General features: G+C 62.7%; 1 protein-coding gene and 1 long non-coding RNA gene across 8 annotated transcripts; one reads left to right on the top strand and one right to left on the bottom strand.

Moving 5' to 3' along the window:
• Window positions 1–697: 697 nt before the first annotated feature.
• Window positions 698–21,456, bottom strand: APC2 (APC regulator of WNT signaling pathway 2). Of its 7 annotated transcripts, none has more exons than XM_079114805.1 (15): window positions 21,362–21,456; window positions 15,033–15,191; window positions 14,825–14,915; window positions 14,554–14,734; window positions 13,655–13,763; window positions 13,435–13,551; window positions 13,048–13,125; window positions 12,760–12,858; window positions 11,883–12,273; window positions 11,280–11,375; window positions 8,148–8,287; window positions 7,721–7,798; window positions 7,456–7,572; window positions 7,008–7,222; window positions 698–6,027 (listed from the first exon to the last, which is right to left on the bottom strand). In XM_079114805.1, the coding sequence occupies exons 2-15, from the start codon at window positions 15,171–15,173 to the stop codon at window positions 1,017–1,019; spliced, it is 6,864 nt and encodes a 2,287-aa protein (XP_078970931.1). In that variant the 5' UTR covers window positions 15,174–15,191; window positions 21,362–21,456; the 3' UTR covers window positions 698–1,016. The 7 variants fall into 7 exon arrangements, with proteins under 7 accessions (XP_078970931.1, XP_078970932.1, XP_078970929.1 ...); XM_079114806.1 differs by lacking the exon at window positions 21,362–21,456 and adding an exon at window positions 21,019–21,154; XM_079114803.1 differs by lacking the exon at window positions 21,362–21,456 and adding an exon at window positions 21,019–21,130 and having other exon boundaries at window positions 13,435–13,548.
• On the top strand, window positions 7,747–13,426 carry LOC306646309. The gene is made up of 3 exons (XR_013759846.1): window positions 7,747–7,888; window positions 13,111–13,202; window positions 13,256–13,426. It is a non-coding gene; the product is annotated as an uncharacterized lncRNA (long non-coding RNA).
• Window positions 21,457–22,214: the final 758 nt, after the last annotated feature.

Below are 22,214 nucleotides of genomic sequence, written 5' to 3'. Positions count from 1 at the left end.
TATCTCCCTTTACCCTATCTGGCACCTTGGTGTCCAGGCCTCGTACTGCAGCCCAAAGCCAGCCTTCACACAGTGCTCATCCTAGGGCCACACACTGCATGCATAATGGAGGAGGAAATGGAAGGCAGAGCAGCAGGGGCAGGAGTCCTTAAGGATGGGCTACCAGTGACCACCTCTTCAAAGCACAGGTTTGTAAAGCCCCACCTTCCTTCAGGGGCTCTCCTCACCCCGGTCCCTCTGTCTCATCCACTAGAGCTAGTCCTGACTCCACCAACCCCCAGGGCCACCCAGTTGGCAGCCCAGCTCCTAGAGAAGTGGAAACGGCCCGAGGCTTTGCAGTGGTGGAGACGGGTCAGCCCTGCCCCGGCACCTGCACCAGACCCTTTCCTGTCCATAGTAGGCCTGCCTGGCCTCCATTGTCGTCCCCCAAAGGTGCAAGGCTCAGGGTGATCTGGCTGTCTTGCTCTCATGGCAGCCCACAGAGGCTGCTCTGGGCTTCCGGAACTGCAGTCTTTCTGTGGGGCTCCCCTGCAGCTGGGGCTCAGTGCAAACAAACCCAGCAAAGCCGTCATTAACAAATTACCAGAAGGGTAATTGCTGGCTTCATCCTGCACAGCAGATGTCTTGGCCCCATCCGGCAGGCAGTCAAGCCACCCGTCCCCGGCCGGTCCCCACACCTTGGGAGACACCAGAAGGAGCCCCCTGGGAGCCCCAGGGCGGTGGCTCCGGGAGGCGGTGCTTGAGGGCCGTGGTGGTGTTGCGCGGAGCCGTTCGGCCCGCCCGACCTGGGCCGAGGAGCCCAGCATGTGCTCGGTGGTCGGGCCAGCCTTCCCCAGGGAACCCCGCGTTGCACAAGCAAGGTCCTGCCCTAAGAGGCTGAAGTGAACTCGGGCGGAGGCTCTGAGGGCGAGGTGGTGGTCCTGCACAGCCTGCTCAGCGCACCTACAGGGCGGACCATGGGGCAGCCGGACTGGGCCGCAGGGCCAGGAGAGACTTCTGGACGCCCGCCCAGGCCGTTATTCCAGGAGGCTGGTAGGGGCGGTGGCCGCCGCTTTCTCTACAGCCGAGTCGTTGGTAGCTGCCGTGGCCATGGGGCTGGGCACGTAGTTGAAGGGTGAGACCCGGGCGGCACGGCTGGGGGAGCCGTGCCGGCTGGCAGGGAAGCCCCCGACGGTAACCCCTGGGCCCTCGTGGATGAAGGGTGCCGTGGCAGATGCCTTAGTGGTGCCGGGCACGTCCACCTCGCCACCCTGGGCAGCGGCGCCGCCGCCGGGAACCTGCGGCGGCTCCCTGCTCTCCAGGCTCGGGGAGGTGCTGGAGTTGGTCTTGGGGGCGGCCACCTCTTCCGTCTGCACCACGGCGTCGCTGGTCTTGCGCTGCGGGGTGCCAACCGGGCCTTCCTCGGGCGAGGCACCCCTGAGCGGCAAGGCGGTGGCCGGCAGGGTGCTACGCAGGATGTGCGGGACGTCCTCGTCCCGGATGCGCCGCCACGTGGTGCCTGGCGCCGCCACCCTGGGCAGCGGCCTGGCCTCCCCGTCACTGCTGCGGCGAGTGGCGTCGGCGGCGGCGGGACTCCGGGCGCCGCCGCCGTCGGGCCTGCGGGCCACGCTGATGTGCGGCAGGGAGGCGTAGCGCTTGACCGCCTCGGGCCGCGCGGCAGGCGCGCGCACGGGCAGGCGCGATGGGCTCTCGGAGCTGGTGCGCCGGGGCGCGCGCGGGCCGGGGCGCGCGGCGGGGGCGCGCGGCGGGGCGGGGGGCTGCCGCGGGGCCGCCCGCAGCTCGTCGCAGCGCGAGGAGCAGAGGAACACCGCGGGGAGTGCGGGCCGGCCGCGGCGGGGTGAGGCGCCTTGGGGGACGGAGGCTGCGGACTCGGCCGAGGACAACTCTGAGCGGCGTCGACGCAGCAGGCCGGGCGACTCCTTGATGAAGGTCAGCTGCCGCCGGAATCCCGAGCGGTCGGAGGACTCACTGCCGCTGGAGCGGGCGGAGGCCACGCGCACGAGGCCCAGGCGGCCCCCGCGTGCCCCGGGGCCTCCCTCGGCTGCTGTCCGGCTCCTGGGGCCTGGCTCTGGGGTTGCCCTAGCTGGCGGCAGCGGCCCCCGTCTAGCCGGCCTCTGCATGAACGGAATCCGCACAGGCGACTTCTGTGTCTTGTGTTGCTTGGCCAGAAGGGCCCGCGCTGGCGTCTTGGGTAGCGGGGTAGCCCCGGGGCCGGGCAGGGGACCTGCGGCGGAGGTGGCCAGAGGGGACTTCCTGGGCAGGGGCTGGGAGGCCGGAGAGGTCTGGGAGGAGCTGGAGGATGGGGTCTTGGCGAGGCGGGCAGGTGGTGTGGCACTCCTTGGGGGTTGGCTTAGTTCTGCCGGCTCTGAGATCTTACCAGGTCGGTGGAGGCTCCGAGACCGCTGCTGACCAGGGCTCGGGGCTTTGGCCTTGGCTTCGGGCTCTGTGGGGCCAGGGTTCCCCATCTTTCTTGGTGTGGCACGGGGTCCAGGGACACCTTTGGGCTGGGCTCGGTTTGCGGGACTGGGCACATAAATCACTGTGCGCCCCCGCAGCACCGCGGGCTCTGCAGGCACAGTCTTCTGAGCATGGTTGGTCTTCGCAGGGCCTCCAGGTGAGCGGGGACACCCACTGCTTTTGCTTGTAGCCAGGCCCCGTTTCTCTGGCCGCTGGGCACTGCCTACCTTGGCCCCTGCTCCAGGCTGTCTCCCCTTCCTGTGCTTGGAGGGCGGTAGGGTGGGGCCCCCTGACAGCCCAGACACCAGGGACAGGAGGGAGTCGGACTCTGAGGAGGCCTCTACAGTGGCTGCTGCCGCCGCCTGGTGCAGCCATGTGACGATGGAGTTGGCCCCGTCCTGGATGGCTTGCCACTCCACGCTGTCCAGGTCAGAGGCTGGGTCTGAGCCGGCCACCTCCTCAGTGCGCTCCCGTGGGACCTCTGCTGGCCGCACGTCCAACCGGGTAGCCCGGGGCTTGCGACGCCGAGGGCCTGGGACCTGGGGCCGGCGCCGAGGCATGGCTGAGCCAAGGCACCGCAGTGGCAGCTCCTCCTCAGCCCGCGGGCTTGGGGAGCTGTCTTGTCCGCGGCTCCGGCCTGGGCCCTTGGGGCTGGCAGGCTCCTGGCCTGGTGGACCGCTGGCTGCTCGCTCACAGGGCTCGGGCTCGCTGAGGGAGCTGGCCGAGGAGCTCAAGGAGTAGCAGGGGGGCGTCTCGTCAGCGATCAGCCTGGGCTGGGCCCTTGCAGGTGGCGGGACAGTTGAGGGGAGCTTGGCCAGGGCCAGGCCCTCCCGCTTCAGAGCCCTGGGTATGGCCGATGCCCTCTGGGGGGGTGGGGCTGTGGCAGCCGGCTGCGGGTCCTCTTCAGAGTCGTAGAAGCAGTACACAGCCTCCTGGGTGGGCGTGGTGAGGCACAGCGACTGCAGGCCCGCATCCCCGCTGGACCCGCCCTGGCGTGAGCCCTCTCTGTTGGCCCGCGCACTCAGGGGCCTGCCGAGGGGCAGCTCCAGCCCTCCCCGATTCCTGCCGGTACCACGGGACTGCTCTGTGCTCTGGCCAGTGCTCCCTGCCTTGGTCTGGTGGCCTGCTGCCTGCCTGGTAGGGGCAGCACGACCTGCGGGTTTCTGCCTGTCTGCTGGCCCCCTAGGCTGGGCCCTGGGGGGACCCTGCAGGGTCTCATCGCTGAGGGAGGCTGCACTGGAGAAGTTGACGGGGGTGCCCTCAGCGGAGTCAGTGCCAGAGTCGTCATCGCGGGCGGGGGCGGGCACCAGCATGTAGACCGGCACTGGCAGTGCCCGGCGGCCGGGCACCAGAGCCGAGGCCACCTTGCGGAGCCGGGCTGGCATGGCCGCCCCCAGGCACTCCCGCAGCAGCTCCAGCTCCTGGCTAGCAGCCACTCGGGCTCGAGAGCCCCCTGGTGCTGGCCCTTCCAGGCGGCTGCTGGCCTCATCCCGGCGGCGGTGGCCCCCGGCTCCGCCCCGGTCAGGGCAGGCAGGTGGCCGCAGCCTCAGCTCCACGTCCTGCTGGACATAGAGCTCATGCAGGGCCAACGCGCTGAGGCTGGAGGCGCAAGAGAAGTTCTCGTCCGGCTTCTCCACTGTGAAGCGGACACTGCCTGCGTCCAACTCCGAGGGCGGCCAGCAGCGCTCGCGGCAGTCCGCAATGTCCAGGAAGCGCTTGACGTAGCTCTCCCACTGCAGGCTGAACTGGCTGGCCTCCGGCTGGCCCGACGGCACTGGGGGCGTCTTGCTACGGCTGGGTGGCATGGTCTGCCCGGGGCTGTCGGGCAGCTCGCTGGGGCTGACGGTGCCGCTGCCCAGCCCACTGCATGGGTCACTAGGGATGGAGCTGGCAATGGAGGGGCTCTCGAAGCTGCCCAGAGAGCTCACGGAGCTGCAGCGGCTCAGCACCAAGGGCGTCTCTTGCACACAGTTCTCCGAGGAGCTGGACGGCGTGGCGTCTTCCACCCCTAGGCCCCGTGCCCGGCTGCGGTGGGGTGCTGGGATGGCCATTGGCAGGGAGGTGGACCCAGGCGCCCCCCATGGCCCGTCCAGCTCGGCCTCCCCAGGGCCAGCTTCCTCCAGCCCCTCCAGGGAAGAGTCACTATCATCCAGGTTGCCACCCTCACTGGGGCCAGGGTGGCCAGCTGAGGACAGTGAGGACAGTGAGCTGCAGCGTGAGAGGGACAGTGGCCCCTCCTGTGCCACCAGCTTCTGCAGCACCTTGCTGGCCATGGGCGTTGGGGCGGCCACCAGCTTCTCGGGCACTGTGCTCAGGCTGTCTGCTGGCATCCAGGCCTGCTTTCGAGCCCCTGGGGAGGCCCCTGGCTGGGCCAGGGACCGTGGCCCCACCCCGGCTGCCCCTTCGAGCAGTGGCACATGCTGATAGGTGGGCGACAGCTTGATGGTTCTGATGCGCACGTCGGCTGCGGCGAGATCCTTGGCGGGCAGCTCGGCCTGGCTCCCCGGCAGGTTGAGGTCCAGCCGGCTGGGCCGGGCCTGCCCTTTCAGTGGGTCCTCTTGGTGCTCGGCCAGCACAGCCAGCGGGCAGGGCTGCAGATGCTCCCGTGGGCAGTACCCGTCGCTGGTGCTGCCGCTGTTGAGGCTATCGTTGGAGAGGCTGGCGTGGGCTGCCTTGAGCCTCAGCAGCGGGTGGGCCCGGCTGCCCGCCTCCCTCCTCCCAGCCTCAGGGACCCTGCAAGGCGAGCCGGACGGGGCCCGGCCCTCCCTTGGCGCCTCCTGCCCGGGGTCCCCAGAGCTGAGGCTGAAGCTGTCATCAGAAGAGGTGTGCAAGGCAGAGATGTCCTCCACCAGTCGGTCGATCCGCGCCACTGCCAGCGCCAGTTTGGCTTTCGCTTTGGCCGCCGCGGCCGCCTCCCCAGCAGCTTCCTTCTCAGGCTCCCGGCTGCTGTGGCGCAGGGGCGGGGTGCGGGCCAGGGCCTGTCCTTGAAGGAGGGGGCTGCCCAGGAACAAGGGCAGCACAGCTGGGCTGGCAGGCTCTGCGGCCGCCGCAGTGGCCGCCAGGGAGGGCGGGTCGTCGTCGTCGAAGCAGCCCGAGTCGGAGGCGTAGTCCTGGGCCAGCCCGTCCAGGTGCCGCAGGGATGGCAGCGGCTTCGTGGGGGCGGGCTCGGGCTCTGGCTCTGGCAGGCCCTGTTTCTCCAGGTGACCGAGCGCCTGCGCCAGGTGCCTGGTGTCCAGCTCAGCCTCCAGAGCCCGCTGCTTCCGTACGTAGAGGCTGGGCACGCAGGTGCCTGGGGAGACAGCCGTGGCTGCTGCCTGGTACTTGGCAGGCCTGTGGGCCAGCAGGTTGCGCAGGGCGGCCGCACTGCCCATGGCGATCATCTTGTGCTTGGAGTGCACCAGGTTCCGCAGCATGCCCACGGCGCCCAGGTCCCACAGTAGCTCCTGGTCACGTGGGCTGCGCGCCGAGAGGTTCCAGAGCGTGCCGCAGGCGTTGCTCACGATGGTCAGGCTGTGCGAGGTGAGGTGCTGCAGCAGCGTCTGCAGGCAGTTGTGGTCACGCAGCACCTGCCTGCGTGCGAGAGCCAGAAGGAGGTGGCGGGATTGAGCAGATAGAGGTCTGAACTTAGAAAACTCTCCCTTTTTTTGTTTTGGCCGGGACTGAACTCAGGGGCACTTGACCACTGAGCCCCAGCCCCAGCCCTTTTTTGTATATTTAATTTAGAGACAGGGTCTCGCTAAGTTGCTTAGCACCTTGACATTGCTGAGGCTGGCTTTGAACTCGTGACCTTCCTGCCTCAGCCTCCCCAGCCACTGAGATTACAGGCGTGCACCACCACACCTGGCCTATTTATTAGTATTATTTATTAAATATTTATTTATGTTATGGAGATGTAACTTATTAATATTATTTAATAAGTAATAATTTTTAGTATTTTAGTACAAGCATGTCCCATGCAACATTTGTGATATATAACTAAAATATATATTTTGTTTTTATAAATAATAGATAGTATTTATTAAACAATAAATATTTTGGAGTGGGGGCATAGCTCAGTGGTAGAGGGCTTGCCTAGCATGTGAGAGGCCCTGGGTTTGATCCCCAGCACCACAAAGAAATAATTAAATATTCTGGGCTGGCATAGTGGTGCAGGCCTATAATTCCAGTGATTGCGAAGGCTGAGATGGGAGGATACAAGTGTGAGGCCAGCCTCAGCAAATTAATGACACCCTCAGCAATTTAGTGAGGCCCTGTCTCAAAGGAAAAAATTTTAAACAATAAAAAGGGCCGGGGATGTAGCTCAGTGGTGAAGCACCCTGATTTAAATCCCCAGTACCCAAATAAATAAATAAATGAATATTTCGTTTTAATGCAGAATGTCCTGGGTTTAGTAAACTTAATAAGCATCTTAGCGTGAGTGTATCCCAGGGAGCACTGGGGGTGTAACTGCACCGAGCAGTTCCTCCCTGGGACAGATGCGCACGCCTGCTGGGGAGACCAGTCACCTGGAGCGGCTCTGTGCCCCAACCGCCACTGGCCTGCACGCTGACCTGTAGTCCTCCCGGGTGGCGATGAGGCTGGACACGTTGCGCAGGATGCCGCCGCCGCTCTCAATGACCGCCAGGGAGTTGCCCTGGCACCGGTAGGTGAGCGTGCTCACCAGGAAGCCTAGGGCGCCGTCCACCTGGCAGATGGCTGCCTTGTTCTCCGTGCTGTGGGCGGACAGGTTCCACAGGGCACTGAGCACGCTCTTCAGGGTGGACTCCTGGGCACGGGTGGGCGGAGTCAGCAGGGCCACGCTCCTGCCTCCCCCCGCCCCCAGGCAGGCTGGGGAGGTTTCCAGGAGCAGGAGGATCATAAACTCGGCTCCAGGGCCCTCCGAACCCCAGGGCTGGCCCCTGCAGGTCCAGCTGTGGCTGGACCACGGCCTGAGCAAGGTTGGCTTGACCCACCTTGGACAGGCCAGGGCTCATTGCCGGTGGCCTTCCCTGTGCCCACCTTAGAGGCCCGCAGGACACACTGCATCAAGGCGGTCATGCTGCCGACCTCCCGCAGCACCTTCTTGCTGTTGATGTCCGCCCTCCAGGACAGGTTGCGCAGGATGCTGGACACCACCTGGGGCGGGTTGAGGGCAGACACGGTGGGACCCAGGCAGGCACACCCCGAGCCAACCTGGGGCGGGAGCAGGTAGAGAGCAGGCCGGCTGGCCCTGGGCATAGAGAGCAGTGCCAGGCTGCCCGCAGGCCATGCACGCCCCACCCACCTGGTGCAGCTCCTCACTGTCCGAGTCCAGCTGGGCCACGATGGCCTCCATGCAGCCCCGGCGGGCACACAAGGTGGCCTGTTGGGGCGACACAGGACAGTCAACCTCACAGCCACCAGGCAGGGCCATGAGGAAGACCCCGTCCCCCAGCTGCACCTCACTGCCAAGGTGAGTTACTCAGCTGTTCAGGCCAGGAAACTGGAGCCCAGGGGGCCAGACAGCAGGCCTCCCAGAGCCCAGCGCCCCTGCTCGGCCAGCCCAGGTGCCCCGCACAGCCTGGCCTTCTCTGGCCTCTGTCTCCCCATCTGTAAGTTGGGAATGACTGTCCTTTTCCCTCAGGACCATCTTAAGGCTGGGAAGCGGGGGAGAGGCCCAGGGGGTCCCTGGAACCCTGACGGGGAGGCGACGCCCACCGCCCCCTCGGCACCTTGTTGGCGACATCCCCGAAGGTGAGGTTGGTGAGCGTCATGCCAGCATAGCGGCGCAGGGCCAGGTTGAGCGGGTCCTGGGTCCTTTTGTGCATCTCATAGTCCACCTGCAGGAGTTCGGCCACCGCCTGCAGCCCGCCTGCAGGGACCCAGGCAGGCTGGCCAGCGCCCAGGGCCAGCCCTCACCCCGTGCTCCCCCGCCACCCAGGCCTGGCCTCTGCCTCCACCCCCCCCCAGGGCAGCCCGGTCCTGCTGACAGGCTGCTGCCCCAGGCCCACACTGCCACACCTGCCTATCTGCCCTCGGCCAGGTTGCAGTGGCCCTCGGGGCGGGCCTCCGCCGCCGGCCTGCTCTGTCCTGCCCTGTTTGGCAAGGCTCCCCGCTCCGCAGACCGCCGCTTCCTGGGGAAGCCTCCCTCTCCCAGAGAAGAACCCGGCCAGCAGGGGAGAGCCGCCTCCGGGCACCGCACAGCGCGGTCCACCGGGAAGGCAGGCCCCACTTCACAGAAGAGGAAGGGGACGTGGGGGACCGTCCCTGCCAAAGTGCAGAGGAGACTGGCAGCGAAACAGCCCTCCCTGCCCCTGCTCGCGGGGGCGAGGCGCTCCAGCCCCGCCATGCGCTCGGACAGGCGGCGTGCTGGGCCCATCCGGAGGACCTGGCAGGAGGGCCGGGCAGCTGGTGCGCCGCGAAGCGTCTGCCGGGGAGGTGAGAGGTGCGGTGCGATGGCGCAGCCACACGAGTGTGCAACAAACACGCCGAGAAGCACGCTTAGAGATGGGGAAACGGCTATTTTATGTTATGTATCACAACCTCCAAAATAAAATATATGTATTCTCAGTCGGGATGGGGGTAGCTGCTGCTTAAGCCTTTATGATCCTTAATCTGGAACTCTTACTGCAAGGAACTGGTGAAGGAAATACAAACACGGGAAAAGGCCCCTGAACTGGGCTGTGTGTGGCACTGTTACTGCTGGCACCGAGCTAAACATCCAGCTGTTGGGGATTAGCCTCGTGTGGAATCCTAAACAAAGGGGGTAGATTCTCACCCCAGTGACAGGCAAGTGTTTTGCTCTCAGTACCCCATACATTCATATTTTTTGAGGATCCCAACAAATTTGTTATGTAGTTTATAACCCTCAATATTTATGGAACTAAAAATTAAGATAGATTATAATGGACCCCAGAACCCACAGCTCAGTTGTTATCAGAACAGGAATTCCCAGAGCTGGGCTGTGGCTCAGTGGCAAAGCACTTGCCTAGCATGTGTGAGGCACTGGGTTCGATTCTCAGCACCGCATATAAATAAAAACAAATAAAATTAAGGTCCATCAACAACTAAAAAAAATTTAAAAATAAAAGAATAGAACCTCCCAGAAAACCTTGCTGAGCACACTCTTAGCAAGAGAGAGCAGTATAAAGGAAAGTCCTGTCTCCATATTACTACCTACTAGGAACCCCAGGAACCCCACTTTTAGAAATGCCCCTTTTTGTGTGTGTGCCAGGGACTGAACCCAAGGGTGCTTAATCACTGAACTACATCCTCAGCCCTTTTTATTTTTTATTTTGAGACAGAGTCTTGCTAACTTGCTAAGGGCCTCACTGCGTTGCTGAGGCCAACTTTCAACTGCAGTCCTCCTCCTTCAGTGTTCCAAGCTGCTGGGATTACAGGTGTGTGGCACTGTACCTGGTGAGAATTTTAACAGCTGAATCATAGACCACTGTATTTAAAAAGTCCCCTACCATTGGACACTCAGTTATTTCTGGTTTTCTGGCTTTATTTAAGTTGGGTATTGCCATTGTTTTTCGGCAACTTGTACATCCCGGCTGGAGAAGGAATGAATGATTCAAAGGGTGAACAGACTTATCATGAGTCTGACGTTGCCAGATACCTCTCCAAAAATCTCACCCCAATTTCCTTTAACCACAAGATTTTACGGGCTGGGGCTGTAGCTTAGTGGTAAAAGTGCTTGCCTTGCACATGCTAAAGTGCTGAGTTCAAGCCTCAGCACCACATAAAAATAAGTAAATAAAGATTTCCATCTATAACTAAAAAATATTTAAAAAAAAGATTTTATGAAACACTCGGATGTTTGAACCATCTGCAAGTGTAAAGTAGTATCTTGCTTTGTAAAATAGAGTATGACCGAGAGGCCCTTGGGATTTCTGACCTTTGACATTTTCTGCTGTTTCCATTAATGTTCTTTTCTTTTTGCAGTGCTAGGGACTGAATCCAGGGGTTCTCTACCACTGAACTTTTGTTTGATTTAGAGACAGGGTCTCACTGAGTTGCTTAGCACCTCACTAAGTTGTTGAGACTGGCTTTGAACTTGTGATCTTCCTGCCTCAGCCTCCTGAGCCACTGGGATTACAGGTGTAGCCACTGCACCTTTTTTCTTACTTTCTTTTATTTTCTTTCTTTCTCCCCCCGCACCCCCAATGCTAGGGATGGAATTCAGGACCTCATGCCTGCTGGGCACATGCTGTCCCACTGAGCCACACCCAGCCCTACTATTACTCTGATATGGACAGAGACAGCACTGTAATGCCCTCAAAACTAAAACTCAGGCTGGAAAAGTGGCTCAGTGGTGGAGCACTTGCCTGGCATGTGTGAGGACCTGGGTTCAGTCCCCAGCAAAACAGGAAAAAAAAAAAGAAATTAAACTGCTCAAGATCAGGACCCCCTTGGGTCCCAAGTGCCCACATGCTGCCCAAAGCCACCTGGCAGCTTCGATTTTGTGCGCTGCTTTGGGTCTTTTATCTTTGGCCTCTATCCACTACCCAAACCTGAATCCCAGGACAATTCCCACTGAATGCCCACTCTGGGCAGAAGAAGGCCCAGAGGCCCCTGGCTAAATGGGAAGGACAGTGTGACACGCAGTTACCAGCTCAGATGCAACCCGGTTGCTCCTGAGTATTCTTTTCCCAAATTGTCACAGGCCCATGAGGCTCATGGGGACAAAGGGCCCAGAATAACTGCTTACTCACAGCAGGTGCCTTGTGACCCCAGGGAGGTTCTGTCCCTCTCTGGACCTCAGTGCCCAGCTTCAAGTGGGCGCACACCATGATGCAGCCTTGGTCTGAGAGTGGGCCCGGCCGCAGGAGGGCTCCTCAGAGGGGCACAGAGACACTCACCTAGCTCGTTCATGGCTCGGCGGTATTCCTCATCGAAGGAGAGCTTCATCACGGCACAGGTGGCCTGGCAGATCTGAGGCTCGATGGGGACAGGGGCTGTAGACAAAGGAGGGATCAGAAGCCCCTCCTGGGTTGGCCCCTGAAGGTCCTGCCTGGTGCGGTCTCTGCTGCACTGGCCTGCAAGACCCAGGAGCATGGCCAACTGCTGAGTGCTGGGCACTTCCAGAACAGCAGGCCCCTTTGCCCAACTGCTCCCAAATGCAGAAGAGATCGCCTGCTTCCCAGACCTTGCAGAGGGAAATGGGGTTCGCCTGGTGGCCACAGCGTTTCACTGTGCCTTTGTCCTGTGTTTTGCCATCAGCTTCAGAAAATAGGAATCAAAATGTGCCCCCGACCTGCATGGATGATCCGCCCTCCATCTGCAGTGTCTCCGCTGAGCAGTTACCAGCTCTGGGTGCAACCCAGTTGCTCCCGAGTATTCCTTTCCCAAATTATCACAGGCCCATGAGGCTTCCGCCTCTGGCACGAAGAAGGGGCGCAGCCAGTGGTCCCTGGCATAGCGTTGCTGCGGTGTGCTGCAAGGACCCGTCTACTTGCACCTACCGCTGCCAGGACCGCTTCCCTCGGGCGCCGCCTCCCGCGCCTGCAGCCAGTCCCAGCAGGTCTCGCAGTAGGCCCGGATCTGCTCCAGCACGTGCAGCACACGCATCTCCTTGCGCGCCAGGCCCTGGTCTGGCTGTGAGAAGACGATATTGTGCAGCGCCGCATTGGCTCGCATGCGCGCATCCTTGGCGCCCGGCGCACCAGGGGTCCCTGTGCGACTCCCGGACCCTGCCTCGGCGCCATGGAGGATCTGCAGGAGCAGCGGCAGGCAGCCTGAGCGGCGCATGGCCACGCAGCTCTCGGGAGAGCTGGACATGGCCAGCAACGTTCGAGCTGTGTCCTCCTGGTCACGGGTAGCCAGCATGGACAGCAGCCAGAAGACCACCTCCACCTGTGGCGAGGACAGGGCAAGGGCAGGGTCATGGTGGGGACCCAGTTCCCGCCCTAACCCCAACCAGTCCACCTGCCCGCTCTCTGCTGGGTGATCTGTAAAGAAGCTGGAGTCCTACGACCCCAGCCAGGGGCGTTGCTGGCGAAGCCACACCCCTCCCATCTACAGGCCACCAAACACGACCCGGGTGTGGACAAGGGACATGGGGACACACATACTGCAGATAAGCCCTTTGACCAAATATCCATCCCACGGGCCTCCCTGGAGAGTTGTGCCCGCAGCTGCTGAGGCGCCAGACAGAGGTGCCGCCTCACCAGGCCTGCAGGACCCACGCTGGCCCTCCAGTTTCACCCCGAGTGCCACTACAGAGCGACTCTCCCGCACTGCACCCGGGGAGCTGGATGGATGCGGGACGGGCTCCGCGTGCTGGGTCCGCCTCACGCCGACCCGACTGGCTGCTACCCCTCGGTCTCTTCCCCTACTCGCCTTGCTGTTGCCCGGCTGAGGGTTGCCGTCCTCAGGATGCGTGGGGACCTCAGTGTCCGGGTCCTCCTCCACCGGCACTGACTTCACTGCCAGCAGCGCCTGCAGGGAGCACACCAGGCCTGGGGGTTCAGTCTGGGTACACCCCACCAAGCACCAGACTGCTGATGCCATCTTCTCCCGTGATAATGTGGGTGGGGCTGCAGACCGATTCCCGTGCTCCAGAAAGGCGCTGGGGGGTCCCCATGCAGCCTGGAACCTCTGGGGCCCTGGCTCCACTCGTCTGGGTACCTGGGGCTCTGTCTGCTGCACCCGGTCCTGTGCTTCCAGCAACTCTTTATCAATCTGCTCCAGGCGCGAAGCACGGATCTGCAAGGGAGAAAATATGTTGCACCCAGGCGCACAAGGGCTGCCCCTGCCCCCCGCCCTGACTCCGCCTCCACCTGGTATGATCCCGCCCCCGGCCCTGACTCTGCCCTCTCCGCCCTCTCCGCCCCAGGTCCCTGGCCCTGACTCCGCCTCCTGAGCCAGGCCTGGTCCTCAGAAGTCTGCTCTCCGAGTCCTCCTGGGGCACCAGACTCCGCCCATGGACGCAGCCCCGCCCGCAGTCATCTCTGCCCTCGGACTCGCCCACTGGCAGGCAGCCTCGCCCCCTCCGGAGCCGCAACCAGGCTGCACCTGGGCGCGCTGCACCATCTCGTCGGAGGTGCCGAAGCGCTCCTCCATCAGCGAGCGGATGTGCTGGGCCTCGAACTCCAGCTGCTGCCGGATCAGGTCCATCTGCATCGAGAACTGCTGGGAAAGGCGGGCGGGCTGCCTGAGGGGTGCCCGAGAGAGGAGCCAGGGTCTCCCCACGGCTCCCCTGCCCTGGGCGGCCGGGCACCCCTGTCCAGCTCACCGTCTCCACGTGCGGTAGCTCGTCCAGGCGCTTGGACAGGCCCTGAAGCTGTGAGTAATACCAGAGCTTCTCCTTCTCCTCCTTCTCGATCTCGCTTAACAGGAAGCACCTGGGGGTGGTTCGCAGAGGGGGCAGCCGCTGTACGTGAGGTGCTGTAGTTCCCATTTATTTTTCATCACTTTTGGGCACTAACCGTGTGCCACGACTAAGAGGCAGCATGGCCGTATCTCCGCCAGGGGCTCCCAGGACTGCGCTGGGGCGCAGAAAACGGTGAAGGAACAGAAGCAGATCCTCCCTCGACTCCGGGCCCTGGGGACGCCCTGGTGGGAGGGCTGGACTGCGCCTCTAGACGCTCGCTAGTCTCCCTCCACCTCACGCCGCTCAACTTCCGCAGAGTGTCTGGCGCGCGGCAGACCCGATTCCTACTTTGCAGAAAAGTCTGAAGCTGGGAGGGTTAAGGGACCTGACGGAGCTCACTCGGAAGGACACAGAGTCCAGGCCGCTCTGACAGTGCTCCACCTGACCTCGCACAACACGGCGAGGCCGAGCTGGATCCCAGGCCCTGCCTGCTCTGCTGGGCCCTGGGCCCAGATTTCTTGGGCTGCGTCCCTCTTTCTACAAGGACTGCCTTGACTCACTCTGGCCCCAGGCCCGATTCTGGTCCCTAGTGACGCCTGCCTGTCGGGGACCCCTGTGGGGGCATCTCCCAGGAGCCTGTCCCTCTGCCTGGAATGCCCCTGCCTCTGCCCACTGCTGAGGTCAGCTGGGTGGGAGGAGCCACACTGAAGAGGCGGGACGCTCGCAGCTGTGGGGCTCTGGGTGGGGCCCAGGCCTTGGGAGGGTGCAGGGGTGCCTGGGGAGTGGAGGCGGCTCGGGGCCAGGTTCTCACGGTCTCTCACCGTTCCCGGTCCAGTTCCTCCAGCAACCGAATGGTGGCCCGGCTCAGCTCCCCAAAGCTGTCCTTGGATGGCCCTGAGCCGTGGACTGGGCTTCCCTCTGGGGTCCGGGGAGTGGGCTCTGGGCCCAAGGTGGGTGGCTGGAACTTGAGGTTGTACAAGCTGGCGATGTCCATTTGGAGAGCTGAGTGGGCAGGAGCACCAGGATGGAGGTCAGTGCCCCTCCTGCGCCCAGGCCCCGCTGCTGTGGAGGAGGACCCAGCACACCACTCACCTTTCAGCTGCTGCAGCACCTCGGTCTGCCCCGAGGACACCAACACCCGGGCCTCCTGCTCCAGCTTGCCCTCTAGGTGTTTCAGGACCTCCTGCCGGCAAGGCAGGAAGCAAATCAGAACCTTGGGTTTTGTGCCCACCCCATGAGATGCCCGGGGCCCTGCATGCCCTCCCCTGCGACCCAGCCATGCCCTCCGTCCGGCCCCCACCTTCATGCCTGATGTCTCCGTTTCCAGCTTGGACAGGTGGCTCGAGTTGTCCCGAAGCTCCTGCCTCAGGTGACTGTTCTCGGCCTTCAGGGCCTCCACCTGCCGCACCAGCTGCTCATAGGATGCCACTGAGCTCCTCATCTTCAGCTCCTGCAGCGCCTGGGGCGACAGCATCAGAGGTTCAGCCTGGGGTCTGGGCCTGCAGCCTATGCCCTGTGGGCAGCCTCCGAACTGTGCCCCTCCCACCCCATGCAGGGTGGGTCCCTGGCAGGAGGGCTGGCCTGGACCCCTACAGCAGGGCCCAGGGAATCTGGGGGACACATTCAGAGTGACAACAGGAGATAGAGGGCATTCCATGGGTGTTCCGACACACACGACCCTGACTGCCAGGCTCCTGGACACCTGTGCTGACAGCTAGACAGATGGACATTGGAGATGCTGATAGTCTAAACAGCAGATGGGCTGGCCAGCCTGAGGCCACCAGGCTCACAGACACATAGCTAGAGAGAGAGTTACAGACAGGACTCTCCCCCTGTAGAAATGTGGCCTGCCAAATAGCCAGAGCGGTAGGTGGACAGATCAGCTGGCCCAGCTGATGGACAGTAAGAGTACGGTGAAGGTCGCTGAACAATGCATAAGAAAGCCAGGGGCAGGTGTGGGGGGAGCCTTTTGCAGCCAGACAACAGGGCAGATTGCCCAAGCTCACCGTGACCATCCCAAGAGTCTGGGACCTGGACCCCTGCAGCCCTGCGCCACCCCCATCGGCTGATCCAGGGTGGCTACCTCCCTGGCCCAGCGCCTTCCACCAGCCCCTGGCCAGCCTCACTGGCCCCAGAGCCCCTCCCCCAGCTCTGCCACTGCCAACTGCTCCTTTCTGCCTCTGGCTGTCTTTCCTCAGGCTGTCCAGCCACCCTGCTCTGTCCAGCTGCCCATGCCGCCCCCTGCAGCTTAGCCCTGCTGCGGATCCGTCCCGCTGCCCCCATCCCTTCCCTCTTTGTTCCCTTCCCCTCCAAACGCGTCGCCCCCTCCTTCCGCCTTTGTCTGAGGAGCCAATGGCAATGCATCCCTTCCACCATCTCCTCCTAGGAGCCCTCCCTCTGCAGCGGAGCCCGTTAGCCCTGCCGCTGGGGCATCTGCCTCCCCCGCCCGCTGGCCGTACCCACTCATCACTTGCCGGTTCATTCTCCCTCTCCTCCTGCCCCCAGAACACCCCGTGCTGAGGTCGCCAGCGCCCAGCCTGGGAGGAGGGGTGGGGGACTCAGCCCCAGGTGAGGGATGTAGTCAGGCCTTCCAGCCTGTTTGATGACCTACTGTGTGCTTAGCCATGTCCTCTGACTTCTTCTTCCTTGTCATGGTCCAGGGGTGAAACTGAGGCCCAGGGGCAAACAGACCCAGGGAGGAAGTGGACAGGTGTGAATGGAACCCAGACCCTCTGGGCGAAGTGCTTACAAGTCAAGCCCTGCTGAGCAGGAAGAGACCAACCCTGCTCCAGGCCTTGGTTTGCCCACCTGAGGGGAAGCCAGGCTGCCTGCCCATTGGAAGGGCTGGGGCAGGGTCAGGTGGGAGGGTTACAGGGCAGAAAGGCCAGTAAGAATGGAGACAGCCTCGGACTACGGCCTCACCCTGAAACTGAGCATGTCCCAGGCTCAGTCAGGGGGCAGCTGTGGATCGTCCTGGAGGGGCCACACAGATGGAGCCTGGGTCTGGCTCCAGCCGGGCCCTGGCATCAGCCACCACACCATGCCCAGCCAAGTAGCGACAGAGGAAGCACAAAGCCTGGCAGAGACCCTCACCTGCACACCCAGACCTCCTCCCCAAACTGGCTCTTCCCAGAGGGGCCAGGCACAGCTGGCACCCTCACCAGATGCCTGACCGCAGGGCATCGGATGCCACCCCAGCCCAGCTCTGCCCAGCTGGACCCTCTCCCCAGCCCCAACGCTCCTCTGACTTTGGCCTCCCACAATCCACTCCTGCACAACCAGAGGAGCTTTGAAAGCCACGAATCATAAGCCATCTCTCCTGTGCCCACAGAGTTCCCTTGGCTCACCACTGCCTCCTTCATGAACACCTGCTCCCAGGAAACACCGTGCTGCTTCCTCCAGACTTTTGAGCATGCAATCTCCTGCCTGCAGCGTGCTTCCTGAATGCTGCATCCTGTGCCTTCCTCCAGGAAGCCCTCCTGCCTGCCCCGCACTGCCAAGTTGTAAGTTGGCCTCCTTGGGGCTGGAGGCCACCAAAGGGAAAGCACCAATAACTGGGGTGGATGCAACTGAGCCACCTTCAGGTCAGGGTGGCACAGGTGCAAAAGCCAGGCCCAAAGGGGCCCATATCATTTCTTTAATCCAAACCCCAAAGAGAGAAAACCTGCTGCCCAGAAAGGTGTGGCAACACCCCCAGGGCACCCAGCAGCCTGCCCAGACTCCCGCCCACCCCTTGCCTCCTCTCACGGGCGGCGTGGACGCAGTGAGTGGGTGTGTGCCGCTGCGGCACACCTCACGGGACTCGGCGTTTCCTCTCGCTCCCACTTAAGTAAGAGGTTTGACTGCGCTGAAGGCCGGGCAGGGTGGGGCCCCGCGGCGGGGATCTGGTGTCCTGCCCTGCCGGGGCACGCACCGCTTACTGTAGCTGAGTCGGCTGTGGCTCCTGGGCCTGGGGCCTCCTCCCTTCGCGCAGCTCCGCGGACCCCGCCGGAAATCCCAGCCTGGGGTGGCCACGCGCGGTCAAGGGGCTCCCGGACGGACAAAGCCTGATCCAGGCCTGGCCAGGCTGTGCCGCGGCTCCGGGCGCTGGGCGAGACCACTGCGAGCGGGGGAGGATGCGGGTGCGGGATGCAGGCGCAGCGGCCAATGGCAGCACGGGAAGACGGGCTGATGCCATGGCAACAGCCAATGGCGGCCCGGGGCGGGGACCCGCGACGGCTGCCGCGCGTCGGGCCTCCACTCTGGCTCAAGGACTGCGTGTACGAGGGGTGGGGTGGGTGAACCCCTCCCAAGGGAAGGGGGCATCCCGGGCTCCAGGACTCCAATGTCCCCCTCATTGCAGGAAGAAACAGTCTCAAACCTCCCAGCTGCTGGAGACGCAGGGTTTGAGTGAAACACCAAATCTTGGGTATTTTATCTGATCTTGGTGTGTGTGAGGGGTTGGGGCAGAGTGTCCTGGGGCAGGGGCAGCAGCCAGATCAGCCTCTGCGGACGTGCGTGTGCAGGATGGGAGCCTCCAGGCTGATGCTCCCCCAGGGCCCTGGCTGCGGTGGGGGCAGGGCTGGGAATGGGCAGGTACGCTGAGGGATGCCCGGAGAACCCTCTCCATGCCTCCATCTCCTCAGCAGAGCATCAGTCTGTCATCTTCTGTGACTGTCCCTCAGCATGTCTTTCCATCCCTGTTTCTGACTCCTCCTCAGTCTGTCTGTCTCTGTCCCTCCCCCCACACTGAATTCACCCTCATAGTCTGGAAGGAGGCAGGAGCCAGGGCTGCCAGCAGCCCACCTCCAGCTGTGCCTGACCCTCAGTGGGCCCCTGGTCTAACACCCAGAGACAAGCCTGCGGCTCCAGTGCAGTCCTTCCTAGTGCCAGCACCTCTCAAAAGGAAAACAGGGTTTGGGCATGCCTCTCTCTGCCAGTCTGGGGGGGCCAGGGAGAAGCACGGACCTCTCACCCCCTAGCTTTCTTCTCTGTTACGTGGGGAGGAGCCTTCTGGGGCAGGCAAGGAGGGAGGTCCGTACCTTTACAGGCTGCAGCAAGCCAGGGCACTGGGGAACCACTGCTGTGAGCTGTTGAGTCTGAAGCCCCGGTTGCCCTGCCCTGGGCCACCAATGCCAGCAGCCAAGTGGACCCAAGCCCAGGCGCATGGGGCCCTCCAGAGCTGGACACAGCTGCCCCAGATTTTGGCAGGGTCATGCACTGGGCAGAGGAGTTCTTTCTGGAGGCTGGGCAGACTGCCCTGAGAAGGAAGCATGGGACAGGAGTTGACCAGCTGATCAGGGGCAGGGTCCCAAGCTGGTGGAAGGTCAGTGCCTGTTCAGGGGATGGTTACATGTCTGCTGGAGTCACAGAGTGGAGGGGCAGTGGGGCTTGACCAGGGCCAGCCATGGAGGATTGGGCGTAGGGAGTCCCCTGGTTGATCGTGGGGGTGCCCAATAGCCCACAATGGAGCTGGGCTAGGCTGGAGTGGGGTGAGTGGGGACATAAAACCAAGGACCCTGGTTTCAACTCTGCCTCCCTCTCCCTCTGTGTCCTTGGTCATATCTGTATCTCTCTCCTTTTTCTGGGGTTGAATCCAGGGATATTCTACCACTGAGCTACATCCCCAGTCCTTTAAAAAAATTTTATTTTGTTTTTAAATTTTGAGATGAGATTTTGCTAAGTTGTGTGGGCTGTTTTCCAGCTTGTGAACCTCCTGCCCCAGCCTCCTGAGTTGTTAGGTTGCAGGTGTGCATCGCTGTGCCAATTCATGTCACACTCTCTTGTCTTTGGTGGAAACAAGTCCCACCTCCTCTACCCAAGCTCAGATGTCAAACTCCTCAAGGCTCCTTCAGACAGGGATTGTGACGGTGTCCAGTGGCCAGTCCTCTCCTGCTACACACAGGGAACTGAGGCTGGGGCCAGGAATCATGTGGCTGGGGTTCCTGTGGCCCTGGCCTCCCTCCCTGGCTCTCTCTCTCCTCTCCTCTTTGGTGTGGCCAGGGCCTGGAAGACTGGTGGTATTCAGGCTGAGGGAATACGGGGGCTGAGACCCCAAGGCAAGATGCTCTTGGTCAAACCTTTAGAACAGCTTCCCACAATCCTTAGCCCTATAGATCAGGAGCCACAGCCAGACGTGGGCATCACTGGACTTTAGAACCCCAGGAGCCTAGGGACCCCCACAGCCCCTGGGGATTCCAGGCCCAACCTCTGCAGGACAAGAAAGGACCCCCTCCGTTGCAGCGTGTGGGACTAGGGGCCTTCTCCAATCTCTCTCCCTGAGTGTCGAGGGAAATTTTCTCCCCACCCGCCTGACAGCAGCCCCAGCATGGGATGCTGCAGGGGTTGACTCAGAGTGTCATTGAGCCTCCCGAGTCTGACCTCGGACTGTCGCTGTCCCCTTGGTGCCCAGTCCCCTCCCATCTCCTCTGTGCCAGGAACTTGGGACAGGGTACCAAGTAGGGGCAGAGGGAGGTTGAGAGACAGCTCATCAGCAAGCCCAGGCACGGCCGCGGGCTGCAGGACAGGGCCCTGACAAGTGATGAGGCCGCCCGGGGTGGGCAGGCGGGTGGACGCGCACTCGGAAACGGACCACGTTGGTGGACTCCGTTTCCCAGGCGCGGGTCAGCGATCGCGCAACTTCGTCAGCACCACGGATAGCTCCCCGGACCCTGTCCTCTACCGGGGTCACTGCCTGGCCCTCAAGCACCAACCTTGCTCCAGGCTTATGACCTTGGACTCGTTGCTGTACCCCAGCCTCAGTTTCCCCTCAGATGGGGGGTATTAAACCGTAGAACTCAAAACAATCACGGAGTTGGGTGAACCAGGCCCGGCGTTATGAATATTATGTCAGCGTTGGTGAAGGTCCAAGTGGGTCCAAGTTCGGCGCCCAGAGGGGAAACTGAGGACTAGGGCGGTGCAGGGCGTGGCCAAGCCCCTGCATCCTGCGCCTGGTGGAGTCGCCATACCGTACGCCCCCGCGGCTGCACCCCAATGGGCCCTTCTCGGTGTGCACGCAATGGGCAGAGGTCGCAGGGTCTTCCTGAGGCTGAGGACCTGGGTCCCCGACAAGGCCTGCGCTTGCGCAGATCGGGGGTTGGGGGGTTCCCTGCAGTGCAGGGGAGGGGCTCTCAGCTGCCTGAACTCCACTGCGGTTTCCCTGGAAACCGTCTCCTGGGCAACTGCGCAAGACCCCCGACCCATCAAACCTCGGTGAGCTGGTCGATCAGCCCCTCGTTGCCGGAACGGCAGTACCGCAGTTTGGACCCCTCCCTGGTCGCGTCACGGACAGGACCCCCGCACCCTACCTGGTCCCCGAAGAAGGCCGAGTGCAGCAGGCTCAGGAGCCCCAGGAGCCCCATGGAGCCGCCGCAGCCTCGGACAGCGCGCTCCCGCCCCTCGGCCACGAGGTGGGGGCGGGGGCCGGGCGGGAGACCTGCGCCTGCGCGGAGGCACAGCCGGGGCGGGGTCACTCCGCGGGGACGGGGCGGGGCTCTTCCCGAAAGGCGGCGAAGGAGGGGGCCCCGTGAGCTCTGGGGTACCTCGCTAGGGTGCGGTTGTCAGGGATGCTTAGGATGGAGACCCTCGTGGGCAGAGGTGTGAGGGCCCTGAAGTGCTGGGAGGGGTCTGATGCGGGCCAGGCACTCACACGGATGCGGATGGGGGACCCGGAGGGGTCGGGGAGGAGGGCTCCCACGGCCTGGAAGGGCAGAGGGAGGAGCCGCCCTGTGGCTTTGCTCTGCTCAGCCCGTGGACAGTCAGCAGGCAAAAGCTTGGGCAGCTCAGAAATTCGCCCAGGCCCTGACCCCGTGCTCAAGCTCATTAGTCATTCAGCAAACATTTGCTGCGCGCCAACTGTTTGCCAGGATGGGAAAGCTGGGCGCGGGGCATGGAGAATGCCCGCCGGATGGGGGCGACACCATAGCAGAGAAACATTCAGTCACTTAAACGTTAAGCACCCTCGGTGCCAGGCGAGGTGGCCACACCTACAACCCCAGCGTGCTGGGGCGCAGCCAGTGGTAACGCGCCGCTGGGTTCAATCCCCAGAACCAAAAGAAAGAAAGCGACAAACCCCGCCTGCGTGTGCAGGTCCCCCTACAAGGCCCAGTCAAGGCTCCTGCGCTCGGCAGCGGGGTAGTGGTGGGCGCCCGGGGGCAAAGCAGGAGTTGGGGAGCGGGCTGAGAGGCGCCCCGGAAGGGACCGGATGTCTGGGGGAGGGGAGGTGGGCACGTGAACCCAGGCCTCAAGTATGGTTGCAAGTGCCCAGCCACTGAGGCCTTTGAATGGAGAGAAGCAGGAGCCACGGAGAGCTGTGGGCGGCACCCTAACAGGGCGGTGCCAGGCACGAGCCGGGCCCCCGATGAAGGGAGGCCATGCTAGGGTAGAAAAATGGGAGGATAGGGCCAGAGTCCAGTTCTCCCAACGGCACTCTTAGGAAAGCAGAGAACAAGTGGCTAGACAAACAAGGTGGTGCTGCCTTAGCAGGGCAGTGAGGATGGGCCTC

This window comes from Sciurus vulgaris (assembly GCF_902686455.1).
Source record: "Sciurus vulgaris genome assembly, chromosome: 16".
NCBI lineage: Eukaryota > Metazoa > Chordata > Mammalia > Rodentia > Sciuridae > Sciurus > Sciurus vulgaris.
Note: the sequence above shows the minus strand (reverse complement) of the source record. Positions and strands in the feature narration are given on the sequence as shown.

Bases quoted from the DNA above. Each gene is read 5' to 3' on its own strand.
- APC2 (XM_079114801.1), bottom strand. From the start codon at position 15,389: ATGGAATGCCCTCTATCTCCTGTTGTCACTCTGAATGTGTCCCCCAGA. The intron at 12,859-13,047 runs GTACCCAGACGA...TGCTCCCTGCAG, and splicing joins TGCAGCAGACAGAGCCCCAG to GCGCTGCTGGCAGTGAAGTC. The intron at 12,274-12,759 runs GCGAGTAGGGGA...TCCTCGCCACAG, and splicing joins CTCAGCCGGGCAACAGCAAG to GTGGAGGTGGTCTTCTGGCT.